General features: G+C 36.7%; 1 protein-coding gene across 7 annotated transcripts; it reads right to left on the reverse strand.

The window, feature by feature from the left end:
• Window positions 1-54: 54 nt before the first annotated feature.
• Window positions 55-19,517, reverse strand: LOC144054173 (anoctamin-9). 7 transcript variants are annotated; one of them, XM_077569314.1, is made up of 25 exons: window positions 19,351-19,517; window positions 19,088-19,267; window positions 16,962-17,036; window positions 15,689-15,817; window positions 15,450-15,586; window positions 14,889-14,938; window positions 14,750-14,808; window positions 13,042-13,121; window positions 12,530-12,664; window positions 11,752-11,845; window positions 11,613-11,673; window positions 10,379-10,461; window positions 10,189-10,293; window positions 9,628-9,792; window positions 9,515-9,551; window positions 6,444-6,555; window positions 6,298-6,355; window positions 6,127-6,224; window positions 5,846-6,042; window positions 5,065-5,217; window positions 3,698-3,845; window positions 3,476-3,598; window positions 3,253-3,346; window positions 3,048-3,160; window positions 1,596-2,334 (listed from the first exon to the last, which is right to left on the reverse strand). In XM_077569314.1, the coding sequence occupies exons 2-25, from the start codon at window positions 19,106-19,108 to the stop codon at window positions 2,202-2,204; spliced, it is 2,460 nt and encodes an 819-aa protein (XP_077425440.1). In that variant the 5' UTR covers window positions 19,109-19,267; window positions 19,351-19,517; the 3' UTR covers window positions 1,596-2,201. The 7 variants fall into 7 exon arrangements, with proteins under 7 accessions (XP_077425444.1, XP_077425440.1, XP_077425441.1 ...); XM_077569315.1 differs by having other exon boundaries at window positions 19,357-19,512; XM_077569318.1 differs by lacking the exon at window positions 1,596-2,334 and adding an exon at window positions 55-923 and having other exon boundaries at window positions 19,088-19,508.
• Between the last annotated feature and the right edge of the window lie 3,667 nt (window positions 19,518-23,184).

Raw genomic sequence — 23,184 nt, forward strand, 5'->3', positions numbered from 1 at the left:
ACACAGACAATGAAATGTACTTAAGTACAAAAGTAAAAATGGATGTTTACCGTCTGTTTATGCAATATCATTTTAATAACTTCACACAACAGAGAGAAATTTACACAAAATAGGTTCCGTGTTATATTAACTTACATAGAGCCCCTGAGGGCCCAAGCAAAAAACAAAACAACTCTCCTGTGTTTGCTTTAATCAATGTATGGGTAGCCAAAGGTCTTTGATTATTTTAAAACATTAAACAATTCAGCAACAACACCGTAAACAAACTTTAAAAACTGTGCAAATTACTTCAAAAACAGAACCATACAAAATCTTGATTAAAAACACAACCAACGTGGAGCTATGGGGAGGTGCTCGACTCGACATAGTTTACGTCATATCAAAGCGACGGCTCTGTTGTTGCCATGCAGAATTCTAGCCTAGTGGGCGACAGATTCTACACACTACAGTTTTGTTTTTTAAAGGCATGGAAAGTAAATAAAATACACCTACTTACCACAGTCGCGTTTGTGTTTTCATCCCACGTTTGTTTTTATTTTCATTTATTTACTTATTTGATTAATTTATTTTATTTATTGCGTTGACAAAAAGCCTGGCGGCTCAGTTAGGGACGCTAATAAATTCTGATGCGTCATCACAATGTCCATGGTGTTTCTAGGGCTTTTCATGCAAAAACCGTTGTTCCCATTACCCAAATTCACAAAAAAAAGAGCTAAATATTGTATGCTAACAAGACGGGGGGGGGGGGGGGGGGTACACTAGATGTCTGTGCCCTCCCCCCCCTCCTCAAATTAGAGGATTTTGAACGTGAGAAGCCTGTTTTTGCATTAACTATTAATTGAAATCCCAACTGAGCTTGACTTTCCTTCTCTTTTCAGATCCTTCTTGTGTCATCATCCTCAAAAGATGAATCAGTAACAAGCCTAAAATAGAGTAGAAAGTACATAAAAAGTAGTCAGAAAAATAAATACTGTAGTATACCTAAAAAATCTACTACAGTACAGTAATGTACTTCCAAACACTTCATTGAATATAATAGCTGGCATTGCAAAACTACTTTTAAATGAGTACACTGCACATCAAAGAAACATGAGCTGATGCATGCATGATCAGCTTCAATTTGTATCTAAATTGCAAAATGCAATTATGTTAACCATCAATTCCATTGGCAACAACAATCACATGAATACACATACATGACAGCATAACCAAAAAACGGTTCACTCCTCATTTTACATTAAAAATACTGTTAAAAGAGCTAAGTTTTGACCCTCCATCTTATTTGAGCACACCGTGCCAAGAAATCACACACACACACACACACACACACATATATATATATATATATATATATATATATATATGTGTGTGTGTGTGTATACATATGTGTGTATATATATATATATATATATATATATATATATATATACACACACACACACATCCACACACATATATATATATTTTTTTTTTTACTGATAACACAAATATTTATTCATTGTTGAGATGTCAGCCTTTCAGTTGATTGTAGTGTCGTAGAGAAATATACCATACTGTATGCTGAATGATTAATATAGTCAAGTGCTCCCCATAACCACCAGTTAGACGACCTTTATTTAGGTCCGGGTCAGAAAGAGAATCTGTCCAAATAACACTGACAAGCAACTGTAAACATTGTTTATATGTATATAAAAACCTTAGGCAGAAGTAGATTTACATGCATGCATTGTCAAAAATGTGTCATTTGGTATACTTCTTTAATATTTCTAAACTGTCACACTAAAGACAACCTTTATATTTCTGTTAAGATGTGAGATTGTCTTTAATTCATTATAAAACATTACGATGCAAAACATTTCGAAGCCCTGTGTCAGTCTCTTGGCAATAATGGTGATTACTACAACGCTTTTCACAATATAAGGCAACATTGTAATACAATTAGTACAGACTGTGCACCAGTAGTATAAATTATCATAAGGCGAGGACCACAAATAAAGTCACAAATTAATTAGGAAAAAAAACATTCAGTGCATTCTTACAATAGAATGCCAATAATCTCATTGACGACAACAGCAAAATGAGTGACTGTACACTTGTTTAGTCCAAAAATACGTCCGTTCATTTCATATGTGGGAATCCACACAGCCATTATATTGGGTAGATAGACAGTCGGCGCCGTCTATCTGAACACTTCAAGGTGATTAATGGCTTGGAAGTTGTGTGATCGTTGGGACACTTTCAGCGCACAAGGCAACACTGGGTTCACGTTCCACTTGCTCCCGCAAATGGTCAGCGCTGGCCCTCTTCAAATGGCTTGCAGAGAACGAATGGGATCTTTAGATTCCGAATCAAAGAAGAACTGAATTCAAGTAAACCGTTTTCCAGCAAACAGATGGACAAAACACATTGTTGGATTGCTTTGTAATAATTGCAGAGTCATGGCCAATTCTGTTAGATGACATAAGCGTTAAAATATGCGCTGGGAACAGTAAGAATCGGATTCGCTTTGCAAAGATGAAAATGGCTCGTTCTTGAGCATGGCTGGCTGTCACACATTTTCTGTAACAGTTAACTATGGATGCTATTTTGTTATTTGCCAACATATTTGATAACCAGCGCCGTAGTTATTACATTTGTGAGGATGGATGTTTTTTTTTTTTGTTTTTTTTACTGTCAATCAATATTTGTGTCACACCAATTTATTAATTTTCATCGTTTTATTTAGTGCATCACTCATGGCTCTAAGATCTTTGGAAAAAAGTGTTAAGGGATTATTATGTAAACACAGTCATGGTAATGCATTGATGTTGGTGCGCAATGGTATATGCTAGTAGTTTAATGTATAATATCAACTTGTATGATACAGTTTTTGGTAACTCAAGTAAGATGGCGTCTTTTTGATTTACCGAAAAGTAGTGCTAATTGAGACACGAAGATTTTGCCCCACAGTAACGATAATGTGAATCCATAGTAAGGATTCATTTTCAGATTTCTACATTAACATGTGAAACAAAATCACAAAGAAGCTTACAAACTCAAAATCTCACCCGAGCTCTTCTTTTAGTCTTTCGAGTTTTTCAGAGAGACTGTCGTTCTTGACCCGCACGGGGGCGGCTGGTACGAACCAGGCTGCGATAAATTTGCATATGACCACAATGTGCTGCAAGTAGAGATGACAATACAATATACACTATATTTTTACTGTCATCAAGTTAGTGATAACACCTTCGGCTGTTTTATGCTGAAGCTCACCTCAAACAGGATAACAAATCCAAAGCGCATAGCTAAAATAAGCCAGAATTGCGGAGTAAGGTTGTAGTCCTCGCTGTCTCTGTAGTCTTTATAGCTGTGAAGAAGAGGACTAATGTTACCTCACTATATCAATCCATTTGAATGGGTACTGAATCCGAATCCGTCTGCTCAATCTGTAATACTGTTCACACTACTGAAAAGTTGATGCCAAATGCTAACCAACCTGCAAGAAGAAACATTCATTCCATTTGGAGTCACCATCTGAAGAGGGGAAAACTCCTTGCGGATTTCCAGGTTACCCATGCTGACGGTGGATAGAGTATTGTTTATGTAGCCAACCATGCAACTTGGGGGGAAAAAAAGAGAGAAAAAGACAATTTGAGACATATACAGCATGGCGGAGCAGCATGTTGATATTTTCTTTGGAAAGACAACACGGGCTCACTCGATATCCGTCGCCGTGCCGTTGGCGCAAGGCCCGTAGTAGTAACGGTACACCAGCCGGGGGATGAAGTCTGAGGACACACCGATGACCAGCCCGTTTGCGATGACGGCTAAAACCCCGATAGCCTCCAGCAAATCAATCCACACACCTGAGGAAAAACAAAACATTTGGACAAAAATATAATAATGTATCCAACATTTATAGATCAACTCCATGAGAGGATTTGGCTCAAACCCGGTCCTCGGGGACCCCTATCCGGCCTGTTTTCCATGTCTCTCTCAGCCAACACAGGTGATTCAAATGATCTGCTAATCAGCAAGCTCTGTATGTGCCTGATAATGATTCTCACCTGTGTTGGCTAGGGGTCTCCGAGGACCACAATTGAGAACCACTGGTCTAAATCAGAAGTTCCCAAACTTTTTACATCAAGTACCGCCTAAAACAACAAAACTGGAAGTGGAACTTATTGCATAACTGAAAAAAACAAAAAGGACATCAACACAAGACATTCACATTAAAAGTTTCATATTTTATACATAGACATATTCGGACTTCCTTTTACACATGTAAAATAATAAATAAATAAGACTTTGGATTTAGTTAAAACGAAGAAAATAGCAAAAGTTGTATTCGAGATTTTAATGAAAAACGAGTCGTTTTGCTTGTTTTTCACATTCTGAAAACGGTTCTTGTGCTTCACAAACATTTTTTTTTTAAATTCAGCATTATAAAGGGCTGTAATACTACTAGATAATTCAACTAATCTTTACATTTAATAAATATAAAGTGGTACCTTGCGGTATGACTGAGTGACCTGATTTTTTATTTTTTTTCTCCAGATTTTTGCTTTTGATTTGCCAGTAAAAACTCTGGCATAGTGGACAAATCTTCCCAAAAAAGAGCTTTAAAGCTGTTAAATGCCACTCCTGGTAAAAGTTTTATGTCAAACTAAACTTAAAAACAAAATTTCACACTGTGTATGTAAAATGGGTACGTAACTTAAATTCACTAGCATAATGCTAACACATAATGGGAAACGTCAGAGACGCGCTAACAAATAGCATCCATGTAGAAGTGCTGCCTTACACACTTTAAGGAACAGATATTTGAACATAAACATTAACTTTGCAGCAACACATGTAGACTATAATATAACAATACTCACAGGCATATATTCTTTACCCCCCGAATATTAGGGAGCTTTTCTCCTGGCAACGATGTACCATTTTAAGGTCAGTATATAATTATTATAACACAATATCCTGTTGGTCTTGCAAAAGTCAAAGTGCTCTAAAATGGCTGGCAGTAAATGTTGTGAATGAGCTCTCCACCCCCCCACCCCCCATCCCCCCCATCGTCCCACTCACCGATATCATTGGTCTTCTTGGGAATTAGTCTGCGCTCGAGGGTGACCATCTTTATGGCATCCAGGCGAATCTCAATGACGTTATTGATGAGGGCCAGCAGTGGAGCGAGAGGAAAGGCCGCCACAAATATGGTGGTAAAGCTGAACTGGATCACTGCATGGAGGAAAAAAACAAATCAAGCAAAGAAGCCATTAAACTCATTCACTGCCTTTGACGGCTATAGACGTCAAAAATTCATTTGAACTATTTCTATTAGTTTAACATTTTTTTTCCCTTTTGTTAACAAGAGTATGAAAACCTAGATTTTTTTTATTGTACATTTAGAACAGATATAAAATTTGTGATTAATCGTGAGTTAACTATTAAAGTCATGCGATTAATTACGATTAAAATTTTAATCGCCTGATGCCCCTAATTTTTAATTATCTTTTTTAAAATCTTTTCTTAAAAAAAAAAAAAAAAAAGAAGCAGAAAAGATTATTAAAAATTAGGGGCGCCAGGTGAATAAAATTAATTGTAATTAATCGCGTGACTTCACTCGTTAACTCACGATTAAAAACAACAAAAGATTATTAAAAATTAGGCGCCAATGGCAGTGAATGAGTTAATTACAAATTTTATATTTGTTCTAAATGTACAATAAAAAAATATAGGTTTTCATACTCTTATTAACAAAAGTAGAAACAATTTTAAACTAATAGAAATAGTTCAAATGAATTTTTGACGTCTATAGCCGTCAATGGCAGTGAATGAGTTAACTTTTTTTTTTTTTTTCATGTACCCATTTCTAGGAACTCTTTGAAGAGGCTGAAGGAGTCCACAGCATTGAGGCGGTAGTTATTGAGCCAGTCTCGCAGCTTGCAGTTATCGCACAGCTCGGCCCCGTGTTTAGCCTGCGTTTCGTCTTTTAGGTAGCAGTTGGCGCATTTTCTCTGAAGCTTGTGAGTTCTTCTCCTCTTCAGCCACTTGCCAAACCACCTGATGCCAGCAGGAGGAAAGACAGACTATTTTTGTTGGCTGGGTCCGTAGTGTCTAATGTCGCTGCAACTGCTTCATACGTACGGGCCGGTGAACTCAAAGACATTGCTGATGGTTTGCTTCAGGACCATTATGATGGCCATTTGGATGAAGAGGTCTGTGAGACATCCGCTGGGATGACACTGGATGGACGTATTAGAAACAGTAATGTGCAAAGGAAAAATTGCAAACGTTACTCGTATCACACTCACTCACCTCTTCTAACCTCCATTTGCTCGCAATACGCACATAGTGACCGGGATGACCGTTTATCCTGTTGATTCAAGCCGAGACATAAAACATCCGTCATTAGAAATGCGCGTCTGAACGCATTCGAGCGCGTTTATCTTTGAGTCTCTTACCTGCCGAGAAAAAAGGCTACGTAGAAGAGCGAGGAGAAATAGGTGAAGAACTGGAAGGTGAACATCTTGACGGTGAAACTCCTCTCAGTGGTAGCAAATGATCGGGTTTTCTCTGCCGCAGACATAATTCTTATTAGCAACGATGTTAATCTAGTAACGAGGCAGCCGTCACTAGCTTGATTATGCTATGATTTTACGGTCCGGCCCATTTGACATCAAATTAGGCTGTATGTGGCCCCTGAATTACCATGAGTATGACATCACTGCTCAAGAGCTTTCTATTTATTTAAACTAGGGGTGTCAAAATAAGTGCGTTAATTTTGAGTTAATTTAACACCACTTACTTGGAAAACCTACACTGGGGGAATTCTAGTCGCAACGCAGTAGGCACGTCCGCGTCAAAATTTAGCAGTAATAAATTTGATAATAATGCATATATTTGTGGAAACTGCAGTCAAGTTGTATTTTACAATTTAAAAAAAATGCGGAATTTCACAAGTTACTTCATGGTAAAGATTAAGAAAGCTCTTAACTCATTCACTGCCATTGACGGCTATAGACGTCAAAAATTCAGTTGAACTATTTCTACTAGTTTAAAATGTTTCCCCACTTTTGTTAACAAGAGTATGAAAACCTAGGAAAAAAATTTGTATTGTACATTTAGAACAGATATAAAATTTGTGATTAATTGTGAGTTCACTCGTGTAGTCATGCGATTAATTATGATTAAAACAATTATTTTAATTTTTAATAATCTTAAAAAAAAACGATGATTAAAAAAAACAATACTTTAAAAAAAAGAAAGAAAAAGAAAAGATTATTAAAAATTTGGGGCGTCAGGCGATTACAATTTTTCGTAATTAATGGCATGACTTTACTAGTTAACTCAGGATTAATCATAAATTTTATATCTGTTCTAAATGTACAATATTTTTTTTCCTAGGTTTTCATACTTAACAAAAAAAAACGTATCAAAAGGGCATAAAATGTTAAATTAATAGAAATAGTTCTAATGAATGTTTGACATCTATAGCCGTCATTGGCAGTGAATGAGTTAATATGAAAAGAAAAATGCCCTGAGCTGTTACCAATGTCTTACAAATGCAATTATGCCATCTCGTGGCAGAAAGATGACCTCAACACAAATCAATATCACCCTTTACAGTATCTTTTTAATTTTAACTAAATGTTAACTTTATGTTAAACAGAACAAATATTTTATTGTACATTTAGAAGAGATATAAAATTTGTGATTAATCGTGAGTTAACTATTGAAGTCGTGCAATTAATTACGATTAAAAATGTTAATTTAAACATAATAAATATTGCTCATAGTGAGAAAGATTGTCGTCAACATATTTGGCCATTTTCAGCTAAAGGGTCATTCAACAAATAATTCTCTAACTAATAATAATAATACAGTTCTAAAGCAGCCACTGTGATTTAACCAGAGCAAAAACAAAACACAAAAAAACTGCATGTTTTAAGTATTCTGATTATATAATATCTTCCCAGTCATACTGCCATCTATTGTCTGCTTCCACCCCAATGCAACTAGTTAGGCATCGTCAACTTGCAATTCCTCAACCAGCCTCTCATTGTCATCAATGAGCTTCCTTTTAGAGGTCGGCCGCTGTTTCACGTGACTGGTATGTGGTGGCCCAGTTCCAAAGTTCACCTGGAGTTAGTCACCTAATTGTTTGTTTGTGACCACGCCTTGATGTCATAAATACATTTTGCTTTCTCTCTTATACTGTGTGTACAAGTAAACATGTCAAATCTGTTATGAGAACCCACAGAACTCCACTGAAAAAAAAAGTGTTGTCTTCACAAGGTTTCTCATTGAGCCAAAAAAAAAAGGAACAGTTTATGATCTAATGCGAGCCTGGATCGGGGCCACGTGGCTGTTGGACGTTTGGGCTACGCGTTCTGATGCCAGGCTGCTCTGCAGTGTGTCAGCTTCCTGTTTGACTGACAGCGCTGCCACGTGGGCTCACACCAGACAACTCAATAACGTTTTGGTAACAAATCCTGTCTGACCACTTTACGGTTACATCTGGCTAGTTTTTGCCTATCGTTTGCAAATCAATAATTCCACGACCATGTGAATGGATATTGGCATTTGTTTCTTTGCGTTTTGTGTGAGTGTGATTGCGTAGGTTGGACGCTCTTGTTTTGCTGAATGCAGGAATGTGTGTGAACCAAATTTGGCTCACCTTCAGCGCTTCAAACCAGTTTGGACTGTCAATCAAATATAAACAACTTTGAAACTCCTGATAACAATTATAAGGAGAAAGAATATAAAAATAATACGACTTTGGCATTTTAATGACCTTTGCCTCAGTCACACTATTCGTTTCGACATGCCACAATAGTAACAAGAAACTATACAAAGCGCAATTTCTGCAGAAATTGCATTGGAGCTGTAAAGCATTTAAACATTGCGATGAATGAAACAGTGTGTCTAATAATGTACCCAATAAGAGCCCAAGAGCTAATTAGAGCTGCACCATAACAGAAAAATATGCAGCATGATCCAGTTCATTTTCCTCTATCTTTTGTTTTCCATTTTTGGATTATTATTATCATTATTAATTATTATTATTGTTATTATTCATATATTTTAAAACTTTTCTGCCTTTCTGTAAAATTTCTAACACTTTTGGCAATTTTATGGAGATGTAATTTTATCGCTTTCTTTTTCCCTTTTTGGACATTTTATGGATATTTTTGATACTTTTTCTGCCTTGTTTTGCGATGAATTTTCTGACATTTTTGGCCACTTTGTGGAAAGTTTATGGTAATTTTCAGGATTTCTTTTATTGTTGGACTTCTAAAACATTTTCTTCTGCTTTAAAAAAAAAATAAAAATAAATTTGGCAATTCCAAATACATTTGAAGTAGGTTATTTTCTGCTCACTTTTTGTTCGGACATTTTAGGCAATGGAAAAAAAAACAACTTTCAATTTCCGTCTCTCTTTTTATGACAACTTAAAAATTTGGACTGACATTTTGTTTGAATATTTATTCATTAAATTTTTATTAAATAGAATGCTATTTCACATACTTACCTAATTCACAGAGTTTCGTGGCCACGCTCTTGTTGACCTGCAGACATAAAGACGTGATCAACCTCACAAAGGACGCTAAACGGACACAAAGATGCAATTAAGGCTTTTTGTACCTGAGTCATGACGGTGATGATCAGGTAATGAAGGACGGCTCCCAGCATCATGGCTATGCTGTTGGCGTGCGTGCTCATGAATTCCCATGGCCCCTCTGCCAACTGCACCGCTGCGATCACCCTGAACACCACCAGCGCGTGCGTCAGACCGATGATAACCAATATCTGTGGAAACACATTGTTTAGATCCCGAACCCTAATCACTGGGCTGCGGACCGATACCATGCCGTGGGCCTTTTAGTACCAGGCTGCACAGAGAATGAGAAAAAAAATATTTTATTGACCATCTGACTGAAAGAAGTTTTAGTTTAAAAATCAAGGGTACCTGCCTTGTGCAGACTACTCGTCTGGGTCACGTTTTCGGTGATTTAAAAAAAAAACGGAAACCCACAAGCTAGCAAAAATTAGTAAAAAAAAAAAAAAAAAAAAAGTATTTTCGGAGCTGTTTTGAAAGGGGAAAATGACAAATGATGATACTTCCAAACAACTACATACAGTGGTAATGGTAAGTACTATTACTTTGAACCTCTGTGAATTTACCAGCAAAGACAAAGCACCCACCATAATTATGACACAGATCAAAACCAGCGTGCTGCGCAGGTAGGAGTGCTTGAATTTTTTGGGTTCACAATTGACATCATTGACAATCTCCAAGATAAGCTCCTCCTAAAAACAAAGAGGAACAAACAAGTGAGAGTTAGCATAGTATTAACAATACGTTTAATTCCAAAATAAATATGATTGGTTGTACCTCCTCCTCACACCAATCAGACACCTTCCATTTACACACGAAGAAAGTTCGATGTCTTTTCCAGAACTCCAAAAACAGTGTGGCTGTAAAAAGAAAATAAAGTGTTTAGTGTTTAGTAATATTTTTTTCATGACAGACAAAAATACATAAAAAAAAAAAAGTTCAATGAAATAGAAAAAAAAAAGTGAATAATATGCTTCCGTTAAGTTACGTTCCGTAAGTGGGTCACACTTCAAATTGAATAGTCCTAAGTGCAAAGTAAGAAGATAAATGACAACATCCGTGCTCTACTTTATCTTTCTAGCTTGCCCCGCCCTTTTATGTACATGTCATGTAGTGCCTTTCTTAAATTGGAAGACATGCACTTCCTCCCAGTAGTGTACTCTTCAAAGGGCTGTTTAAATAAAGTTAGATCAACAGTCATTGGCTGAATCAATATTGTACTGTTTAACTACACAGGATGCAGCCAGAGAAATAGTGAGCAAAACCATACAAGTCAATTTATGCTGCTATTTTGTCCCTTTTTTGTATGTGGTAATATTTGTGTAAATAAAAACAGCTCTTTCATTCAACACAATCTATTACATTTTTAAACAAAATATAGAATATTTGGTCATGTTTAAAAAATGTTGACATTTTTCTTCTTTTCATTCTTCTTAGCAAGTCAGTGTCCCACAGCACTGGTGAGATATTTTTAGAACAGACCACACTTAGTAAAGCGTGTCTCATTTCACCGCCAGAATGTAAGGTGTTCCACAGGGTTCAATTCTGGGGCCTCTGCTGTTTTCATAGTATCTGCTGCCCTCTGGGTTTCGTCTTAAGAAAACCGCGGCGGTAGTTTTGAAGTGCTCTAGAAATATAGTTGAGTTGAGTGATGGGAATCGGCGTCCTAACTGCATGATTTGCAATGCCAAGTTGAGCAATTTGAGTCGTGCGCAACTAGCTATCTAGCAAAACAAAAGGAACACTTCCTTAATCTGCAGGGAGATGGGGAATGCAAGAACACAAGACTTGCTGAATTCAAGGTGAAGAGAGTCAGATTCGATGAAAAAACACTGTCGCTTCCAGGCTCGTGGAGACTGAAGACACAAGGAGATTCTCGCAAACGAGGCTATTATAGTTCCTTGGTTGGTCATTTAACTCCAGTCAGCAACAAAAGTTAAAGGAACAGTAAATGTGAAAAATCTACTTTTGGGAGCTTATAAGAAAATGGTTTGAAGCACACTGGACTCACCCCATACCGCCATTACCATGGCAAACAGCACCGTGCCTTCGTTGTCAAACAGCAGACTCACCTGTGAACATGTGAAACCAACAGTAAGCCTCAAGAAAACACCCCAAAAAAACAAAGGGAAGCTGATGCGCCGACTTACTTTGGCGTAGGTGCACGTGTCGGACAACAGCCACACTTTGCATCTCTTGTCGCAAAGTGGACACATGACCAAATCGATGTCGCAGACCTCTTTTCTAAAAGGCAACAAGCACTTGGATTTTTCACAGAGGCTGCTGTTTAACTCATTCACTGCCATTGACGGCTATAGACGTCGAAAATTCATTTGAACAATTTCTATTATAGTTTCACATTTTTTTCCACTTTTGTTAAGAGTATGAAAACCTAGGGATTTTTTTTTTAACATTAATTTATTATTTTTATTCTATTAGTTACTTTTTTCCAAGTTTTGTTAACAAGAGTATGAAAACCTAGAATTTATTTTTATTGAATTAGAACAGATAAAAAAATTGTGATTAATCGTGAGTTAACCAGTGAAGTCATGCGATTAATTACGATTAAAAATGGTAATCGCCTGATGCCCGTATATTTTGTAATAATCTTTTCTTGAAAAAAAAAAGTTTAATTAAAAATTGGAAAAAAATATTTATAATTATTCTATTAAATTATTTAAAAAAAGAAAAGGTTATTCAAAATGTGTGGTGTAAGGTAATTTAAAATTTTAATCGTAATTAATCGCATGACTTCACAAGTTAACTCACGATTAATCACAAATTTTATAAATGTTCTAAAAGTCCTCCCAATTTTTTTTTCTAGGTTTTCATACTCTTGTTAACAAAAGTGGAAACAATGTTAAACTAACAGAAAGTTTTAAAATGATGAGGCAGTGAATGAGTTAATACGCTCGAGTCGAATCTTACATGAGGGGCGACGTGTTGAAGAAGGCGAGCCCATAGAGGAAGACGATGACCCCGATGACAGCGGGAATGATAAGCACGTATGTGTACCAGCCCAACCACAGGTAGTACAAGGCCACCTTCTCTCCAAAATAGTTCCTATCAAAACACAAGAGCTGTGTTTCCCAACCATTATTAAGCCAAGACACCCGTTCAGAAAAACGTCACAAATGTCACAAAAGGATGAGCACTGAAATTATGATCTCATCTCTATAACCTCCCTGTGAACATTTTCAGTTTGAAGTTTTACGCAACCAACTCACAATGAAGTGAACCCAGAGGACCCAGCTCCAATCTTCATCGGCATTAAATACTGTCTATTATAATAATTACTCCAAACAAGGTGTGCGTCATATGTCATGTGTGAAGGACGACACCCTCACTTGAACCTACTTCACAAGAATAATGAAAACGCGAAACAATATGGCCGCACAGGCTTGATGTGTGGACAAGCAGAGTCGTGTTGCGATCCCAACCTGACAGCATCAATGGGTTGCCATTGGAAACAAGCAGTCCATCGAGCCCAGCTCTGCGTCAGCTCACGCTGTTTCTTTTTCTGCAGAGGTAAAACAAATGGGCGACAAAAAGAGAATGAGAGCACGCAGTGAGGATGGCATCACCTATTATTAACTATTAATATTGTCGTTTTCGTATAATATGATCAATAACGGTAAGGACACAAAGTTCTAAACTCAATTATTTATAATATTTTTAATCCCCCCCTCCCTGCATTTTAGCACCTTTTTTGGGTGGGAAATTCAATTATTTTAATGTGTATATATATATATATATATATGTAAGTATGCCATCTAGTGGCAGAATAATGACCTCAACACAAATCAATATCACACTTGTTTTTTTTTTTTACAGTACAGTACATCTTAATTGTATGAATTATTATGAAATTACTTTATCAATAACTAAAAGATGCAGCCATATTTCTATGAGTTTAACATTTTTTTCACAAGACTATGAAAACTACTATATATATATATATATATATATATATATATATATATATATATATATATATATATATATATATATATATTATTATTTTTTTTTATTTACCCCCCCCCCTGCATTTTGGCATCCTTTTTTTGGGTGGGAAATGCATATTGAATATTTATCAGTTTAAAAAAAAATTTTTTTTAGGGTTAATTTTTAAAAATATATATTTTTAATATTTTTGCTTAGAAACAATTACTACCATTTTAATGATAACATCTACAAAAATAATGCAAACACACCTATCAGTTAAAATTAAAATTAAAAAAAAATTAAAATTAATAGATTTTCAAAAGGATATTTAGTGTTGTATATCTAATGATAAGATAATATAAAAAGGAGCCAGACACAAACAAAAGCACAAATCAGCACTCTAACTCGTACGTGTCATTTTGCTTCCACTTCCCCTGAAAAACCTGCTGACATGAAGAGGCACATGCTTGAAGAAATCAAACTCTCACACTTGAATGCTTGGATGACTCACTGGCATGAGACATCGTTTAATGACTCACATGCGGCCGCTGCCAATTAAACTTCACTAGCACCAGCCTATTGTTTTGGAAAGACCTTTGCCGAGTTGTTTCACACTTCTCGTAAAACACTTTGCTGGCCTGTGATACGCTGATATTTAACAGTTGCTAACAGTGTTACAAGCGCTCGCTTTTCCTTGTTTGATTGGACCGATCACGTGGCCTGACTTTCGGTCTCTTTTCATTCACTTTCCTGGGGAACCAAGCAACTGTTAAACCTGAAGCCTTAAAACTGTCAGTCGACCTGGAGTAATTTGAGTTTATCCGTATATCGGGCAGAAACCCTGTATGTCCAAATTTGGTCATCTGTTATTTATTTATTTATTTTCCACATTGTTAATCAAATACAACTGTTGAAATTAGGTTGAGAAAAAAAATGATGAACTCTCTTAAACGCTTACTATCAAATATTTTTCGAATCGATTAATCTATGGATTACTATTGATTATTCAGATTCATTTTAACTCATTTGCTCCCCAAAACGTATAAATACATTCTATTTCAAATGTTTTGAGTGTCCGAAAGGCGTATTTATATGTTTTTTTATGTGTGTGTTTTTTTTAATGCTAGAGCATACAGAAGGCTTTGATGCAGCCTCTGAACTGCCTCATCAGCTCATTTTATTATAACATCACTTTTTTTTTACCTCATGCAGGCAGAACCTCGCCTCAAAAACCTTCATCTTCATCAGGTCTCGCAGACCCTCTGGCAAGATTAACAGAAGAGTCAAGATTAGATTTAAACATTTAAAAAATAATAATAAAATTTAAAAAAAAGTATCTTACCTCCGGAACTGATAGGCGTGTGATTTAAGATGAAGTGGACAACCCTTATCCTGAAAAAGAAAAGTAATCATTTCAACAGTAGAGAAAAACTTCAAAGTTGTGCAATTCAAGCCCAAAGTGTGGGGAAAAGGTTGGATAAAACCCTCTTAAAAGCAATAAATGCAATAAAAATAAATACATTTTATGATTTAAGTTGAATATAAAATATCAAAATAGTAAATAATAAATGTAAAAATAATTTAATAAATTTAAATAATTTACTTAAATACAATACATACAATAAAAATCTCCTTGCAAAAATTTACAGCCTTACACTCCCTAACTGACTTGAATCCGAGGTACCACTAAAAATATAATTCCTACGAAACAAATTGCGCCATCGAAAGCCAACCAGCATCCTGGAATAGTGAACTGCATTTTTATTCCAGCAACAAACAAACTCTTTGTATCACATGTATATCAAAACAGACTTATCCTGTCTATGTCAACTTTAGAGCTACTACTTTCCTATGCGAGTACATTTGTTATGTTGTCGTTGCTTACAGTAGTTAATGGTTTCACCTGGTACTGAGAGGAACATTTTTCTGGTCTGACCTCCAGTTACAGGCGTCAGAAACTTTGAGCAGATACCTGTACTTCTCAAAAATCTCTATAGGCGCTTGCATGCCAAAGAAGACCAGGTCGTCGTTTGTAATTTTCTGTTCAAAAGAAAAAGATGAACAATGTTACATAAGCGTCACACGAGGACAGAATTGTGTAATAGTGCATGAGAAGATAGATCTTTTTATTTTCACACTCACTTTGATTTTGAAATTCTTCTTTTTCAGTTCCTCAATTAGTTCATTTTGCTTCTTGATGGACTCTCGATCCAGGTGCTCTCTCGTTTTCGCGACCAGGACGTAGTCGTATGAGAGTGGGTTGTACTGTATCTCCAAAACAATGTCAGATGCCATTTAACAGAGACATTTAATATCGTTACCACTAGGGATGGACCGATTATCGGCCGGGCCGATTATCAGTGCCGATATTTGGCATTTTGACGAATATCGGCATCGAACTTTTTTTGAATCTGAAGGCCGATAAAGTTGGCATCTCACGAAGTGGTGAATGCTTGCGAACGTAGCGAATTTGGGGTTTTCATCAGGATTTGTAAGAAGTTCACAAACGGTTTTTACTTGTTGCAAAGAAATTTTTAACACGTTCAGACAATTTTTCACTATCTGCGAAGATCATTCGAAACTTTTTACCCAAACCCAAAATTCGCTATGTTCGCATGCATTTGTCGCTCAGTGAGAGACGGGGATTTATTCATTTATTATTTAAAATTCCAAGTTACTTTATAAAAGATGACGCTGACACTGGGAACTCCCTACACTTTTTATTTTCTTAAATTAAACATTTGATTAAAATTAAGAAATTACCGTTATTTGGAAATTTTGGAAAACTTTATTTGCAGTAGAAAATTTTAAGGATTTAATTTCGTTAAAATTAAGAAATTACTGTTATTTGGAAATTTTGGAAAACTTTATTTGCAGTAGAAAATTTTAGGGATTTAATTATGTTAAAATTAAGAAATTACCGTTATTCTGAAATGTTGAAAAACTTTATTTGCAGTAGAAAATTTTAGGGAGTTATTTACTTGCTTAGTTTTTAATTTTGGCTTAACACATGGTAGCGACTTGGAAAGAAGCTCCCTGCAATTTTTTAATCATTTTTAAACAAAGCTGTCAATTAAAAAATATATATATTTAAGATTAAAAGAAAAACCTTCAATGTGTTGAAAATTTGAAAAGCTGTTTTAATAAACACGCTTAATGGCATTTCAACAAAGTTGATTTGTTTAAATTTTGAAGCACATATTTTCTCTTTTACTGCAAAAGAATATCGACTTGAAATATCTATTATCGGCCTCCTTGACTACTAATAACCGCCATCGGCTCCGAAACCCCCCCTTTCCCCCACATCGGTCTAGCTGTAGTGAGATCCAATACAAAAGATGTATCCAAAAAGAGAAAATAGATCAAATATGGTGCAAAACTGCAGATGTTTGCTTATCAATTATAATTTACTTACCAATGGAGGAAGTGACATCTGCTCATTGCCATTCTCTCTTACAACTCCCATCAACTCCAGTAGCTCTGTGCTGGCCTATTGAACACATCAATAACAAGCAATGCATGACTTAGTCACCAAATAATTCCTTTTCAACACGTCAATGTGTGAGTGAAACATGATGGAATAACGCTCAGGTTGCTGATCAAAATCTGTGGAAGGATCACTATCTAGAAAAATAATTCAGTTAAACTCTCACGTGGGCGTGTGCGCGCGCCTTTTGCGTGCGTGAGAGGGAAAAAGAAGGTCCGCTGTTTATCAGCCGTCTGCGGCCATTTCTGACTCACTGCGGTCGGTGGACGAGGTTCATCTAATGTGACGGAGGCGCATGTGGTGGCATGTGCGTTTTCAGTGTCACGCTGTGTTATCCGCAGACGCGCTTCACACAACAGCGCATGCGGCAGGCCGTGATCGCGCTCCGACACCATGACAGCATAATGGACGACATTGGGTACACCTACGCGAGCCTCGCAGCAATCGGAGGCAACATATTGAACGTGACCATTTGAATTGGTGGACTAGTGGATAGCAGGGCTGGGCAATTCATCGAATTCAAATCGATTAATTACAATGTCAATGTCGGTCAGTCAGTTTCATATACACATACTGTATATGGGAGGACACGTTAATTTTTTTTAGTTAATTCTAAACAGAGGGTGTGCACAAGGGTTGTCAGTATTTATTTATTTATTTTTAATTATTATTGCATTAATCAGTTAAAAAATGGTTAACTTGGCATTAAAGTTGATTGCAGAAGCATTTTTGTCCTTGATTAATTCGTATCAATCTATTGCTGTTTATTTTGTATTGTATAGTATAGTGATTTAAAAAACAACTAAACAATTAAGCAATATAACACGTGATGGATTGATGTTGTACTCAACATTTTTTAAACAGATTCAGTGAATGTGTTGGGTCATTGCTTTCCAAAGTCAAAGCATTTGTTTACAAATGCCTTAGTTTGATTAAGCACAAAAGATAATCAGTACGCTTTTATGAAAGACTACACAAATCAGAGAATAATTAATTACTTATGAGAGGCTGTAATCAGAGCATTTGGACAATTTTATATTAAACAATGACTTGAAATGATCACCCTGTTAATAAAACAGTGCATTTAATAATAATTAGAATAATTTTATAATCAGTTAGTTGTCAATCAGTTGACTGATACTCCATTATAGTTTATTAACACCTCTAGTGTGCACCATTTTACTTTCCCTCTTGAAAGGAAATTTAAAATCTGATTGTGTTATAGTTATTGGTCACATTAATGGTGGATTTTTTTTTTTTTGAATGATTTATTTTAGTGTCACTTGTCTGATATTTGAATAGGGGTGTTTATACTTTTTATATCCACTGTGCAAGTGAATGTCAGTGAATTGCTATCCCTTGTCCACTTTTCGTTCGTTACAGTTCTTTATTACTACGTGTTGCTGCTATTCACACTGCAACAATAACTACCATTCAGTCGGTGCCTTGGTCTAGATAACCACAAATCCACTGACACTGTATAGTTGGTGTCATAAAAAGCTGTTAAACATCAAATAGGTTACAGTACTGACAGATAAAACCGTGACCTGGAAATCTCAGAAGTTTTGACTGACACAGATATTCATTTAATGTTTATTCTTGTGGTTGCAGTTTGAAGTGGCGAAGAGCTGCAAACTAGAACCAAATGGAGCCCAGTGATTTTAAGATTGTCAAGTGACGAAAGTGCAGTAAACGAAATATTGAGAAAAGCCTCTCGGTATGAAGCAGTGCAGTTCTACACCCACAACAATCTATTATATCACAGTGTCAATCAAAACTGAGCAGCGTTATCCTTTTAAAAGGGAAGACTGTTAAATGCTCCTCTCGTGTAGGATTCACACGTAATGACGTGAAAGCATTTCAGAAGGCACTTTGACCAGCGGCCATGAGGTCATGTTGTGAGATGTCGTGTCATATGTCAACCGCATGCATGTGCTCATGAGGGTGCTGAAGGCATGATTGGGTGACATAGTAAAAACAGAAGGAAGTATGCTAGCAACGCCATACGTACGTATATGTATAGCGTATGTTGGCGCTTAAGTGTGATTTCTTACCTGTCTCCTATGTCCTGGCATGATTGGCAGCCAGCAATAATAATACTAATAAAACAAAATAATACACCCCCCCAAAAATGAGGAAAAACAGAGAAGCCTCTAACGCTCCTTGGCGGAAATTCCAAGTCCTTCCGTGGCGTCTTCCGAGTTCCTGAGATCGGGCAGGTAACTTCCGTAGTCCTGTGCAACAAACGTGTCGTTGTTATTGCAAGGAATGTAGGAGCGACTTCACCTGTTGCTGACGGTCGTCACGACCGACAAACCTCCACCTTCCTTCGCTTGAGAGCAGCCAGCGATGTAAACACAAGAGCCACTGACGGACGGCGTCTTAGCTCCACGCAGAGCGGGCTTGTTTGCTTGCTGGTGTCGATTAGGTTCCTCTCTCAGGTGCGATGGAATGGATTTGTTGTTGCCTCCTCCTCAAGGGTGGAGTGACTTGTGGTGCCCACTAGGTGGCAGCAAACGCAATTATTTAAACCGGGGCTGGGCGAGCTTGAGTGCACAAGGGTGAAGATCAGGGGATGCTGTTAATATTTGTCAACTGCGGGCCTGTGAGACTCTTTAGTGATTTTGTGATAAATAAATTTGACTTGAATTTTTTTTAAATTCATTTTACTGAATTGTGATGATAGATAGATAGATACGTAGATCCCCTTAGCCTATGGATGTGAACTTCTATCTCTGCAGCTAGAAGCATCCATTAGTTTTGATTGATTGATTGATTGATCGATTTCTCTCGTCAATCCATTTTATAAACCTAAATAAAATGTAGCCCCCAGGAGGGCAAGGAAAAACTCAACTAAAAAACAAAAACAAAAAAACATTATACAATACAATCATGATATGTATAAATAAATCCATAACCCAAATGTATGCAACAATTATTACATGACTCTTTCAGGGGTGCCCAAGTCACCTCCTCAGAGCCCATATATCAAGCCTGTTTTCCATGTTTCCCTCCTCCAGCACACATGAATCAAATGATCCGCTCATCAGCAGGATCTGCAGAAGCCTTATAACGATCCTGATCAGGTGTGTTGTTGGAGGGAGACATCGAAAACAGGCTGGATAGAGGCTATCGAGGACTGGACTTGCGTACCCATGACTTCTTTTTAAAAAAAGAAAATATCTAAGCTTTTGATATTTTATTTTAAATGTCATAAAATCTGTTCCCATTTACACAAAGCACAAGTGGTTTGTGAACTTAAAAACAAAGGTATGTATCGAACCGTGATTTTTGTCCAACTGTTACTTCTCTTATGACAACGCATTTGTGGCTTCGCCGTTGCTACGCTAAAACCTTCAGCTCCCTCCACAGGTCTCCTTGACATTAATTAGTTTTTTTTTTTGCTTCAGCCTCTCCTTTGTTTGGCAGTTTGTTTTGGGTCATTGGATCCTTTTCAGAAAAGCAGCCCCAAAACGTGTTGCCTCATCCAACACTGACTGTGCGATTGTTTTTCTGTTAGACATACTTATACTCCATCATCTTCCAAACATGTCAGGTCGAGTTGATGCCAATAACTTTGGTCTCGTCTGACCACAGCACTTTCTGCAGAGCCTTCACTGTGTCATTTAAATGTTCACTGGCGAAACCTAAGGCTGGCTTCCACATGTGCAAGATTGCAGGGGGATCAAACCTGGCAGTCACAGGGGTTGGGTTGTTGCATATTAAGAGTCTTAAGCGGTGTTGTTTCTATGTACTATTATAGCACGAACAAGTGCGCCCTATAACTTAAGTTTTTCACTTTGAACTGTATTACATAAACTGTATAATCCCATTAAACAGCCTACCAGCTCAAAATCAAAGGTGGTCCTGCTTATCTTGTCATTACTGGCAACTGTTTACAATTAGACATTGGCAGTGCACACCCAAGAAGAGCCACATGTTGCGGAGACCGGACAATATGAGACTGAAGAAAAAGTGGTCTGGGGAAATGAGTAGCTGTATTTCTGTGCACGCTGCCACACCCGCCAGAGGAGCCTAGCGTAATTACACGAGTACAGGCCCGTGGAGGCCACATGAAGGACAGCAAGAGGGCCCTGATACTAAATTTAAACTGAGAGAAAATACATGGGAGATGGCAAGGGAGAGGCTTTCCTGAGCTTGAGGATGGAGTGCAGAGTGGAATTGAGGTTAAACACTGAGAACTGCAGCAGAGAAAAAAATGCACTCACAGAATTTCATCTTACAACAGAGCCCTTAAATTATTATTATTTTTTTTAATGCACCAGAAGTGTGCGAACCTACAGAAATCGTCTCTCATTTGAATCACTTTAGCATACTTCCTTGAGTTGGAACCAATTATTGTACTACTTTCCTATTTAGGCAGTGTTTTTGGCAGCATCTTTGGGAGTTTCAGAGAAAAACAAAACCCGGAAATCGGTACGTTTTGGGGCAAATAGAGATCTTTATTTTAGCAGGCTATACCTTTAGTGTAATTTTTCTCATGGAAAAGATGTGGCTTAACCCAATAAAAGCTAGTAAACACTGACATAAACAGCAGACATGGAAGAGCAACACACTTTTGTACTCATTCACAGAGAATATCCCTTTTTTTGGTACCATATATTTACACTGGACTGACTTCAATAATTTTAACCCCTTTAGACACACTTTTTTTTTTGCTGGGCTTTTTAAATTTATTTATTTATTTATTTTTGCTGATTTTGACACATGAAAAAATTATTATTTTTTATCTCATGTTTTTATTTGTTATAGGCTAGTGGACGCCAGGATAGTATGGCTGTAAACTGTTGTAAACTTACCAAGCTTATTTGTAAAAAATTATTAACATGAACATCATGCAAATCAACTTGCAATTGTGATTGGTTAGCTAGAACCAATCATGAATCAGAAGTGTTGACATCATCCAAATTATGCGTTTTTATTGGTTTAGACACGCAAATATGTCATGTCCACTGCAATCCTCTATGGATATGAAGGGGTTAAGAAAATAACTAATCAACGTATAATTTGGACTTTGTAAATTTGACAAAATACAGCTACTGTACAAAAATAATTCAACTCATCTTCATTTTTACAGCGAAGATAACATATAGGTATGCGTTCTATAATTTTTGGCCTTCATGTTTCACATTCATTGCTTGCAAGCCAATGACCAACACTTGTCTTTACAGCAGTGCTTCCTGATCTTTACCGAGCCAACTATCATTTTACTTGAGCAAAATCTCATGGCACAAATATCAAAACAACAAAATTGAGTGCCTACTTGTTATACCATAAAGATTTAGGGTAAAATATCATTTGTTTTGTATACAAATATACAGAAATCTGCAATTTTGTTGATCATTTTATTTTGTTAGGGAAATTTCGTATTCACAAAGCCCAATTTGTTAAGTTTACTCAATGTTTAAAGGTAATTTAATTGATATCGGTTGTTACGTTGAGTCTCTTGATTTGTAAACAAGAAAGGTAAAAATACTTTGGACGTAGGCCTATACTCAATTCTGGTTATTGGAAGTCTGTCAATAATTTGTCTATAAAGTGCTACTATGTGTGTATTTTTTGTTTATAACGATGTAACACAAACACTGAGCTGGATTGTATGTTTGTATATATTTCTTTTGTTTGTTTTTATTTGTTGTTATATTGAAAAATAATTTGTTACTGAATTGTCAAGTTTTTGCCAATTAAAAAAGAGGTTTTTTTTAAACACAAGTGGGCGTGACAATACAATATCATAAGGTAAAAAAATGAGGTAAAGTGAGGTAAACACAACATAATATAAACGTAATCAAACAGAATCGGCTCTTTTTATTATTTATTTGTTATTTATCCAGGTGCTGGATGCGCAAGGCAGTTTGAACGCAGATGTTGAGTTAGCTAGCCGGCTAGCCGACTTTGTGCTAAATGTGTACTTCGGTTCGGTGCCATATCTAAATTACAAAGCCGACTTTGTGCTCGGCTAGCCGACTTTGTGCTAGCCGATTTTGTGCTAAATATGTACTTCGGTTCGGTGTCATATCTAAATTACAAGTAGGCACTGCACTCGGGTTCCAGTCGGGCTCATATTATTGGCTTGACACGGGGCGCCACTCCCCTCGCGGACCTCCCTCTGTGCAGATCCGGGGACGTA

Source organism: Vanacampus margaritifer, chromosome 6, assembly GCF_051991255.1.
Source record: "Vanacampus margaritifer isolate UIUO_Vmar chromosome 6, RoL_Vmar_1.0, whole genome shotgun sequence".
Lineage (NCBI taxonomy): Eukaryota > Metazoa > Chordata > Actinopteri > Syngnathiformes > Syngnathidae > Vanacampus > Vanacampus margaritifer.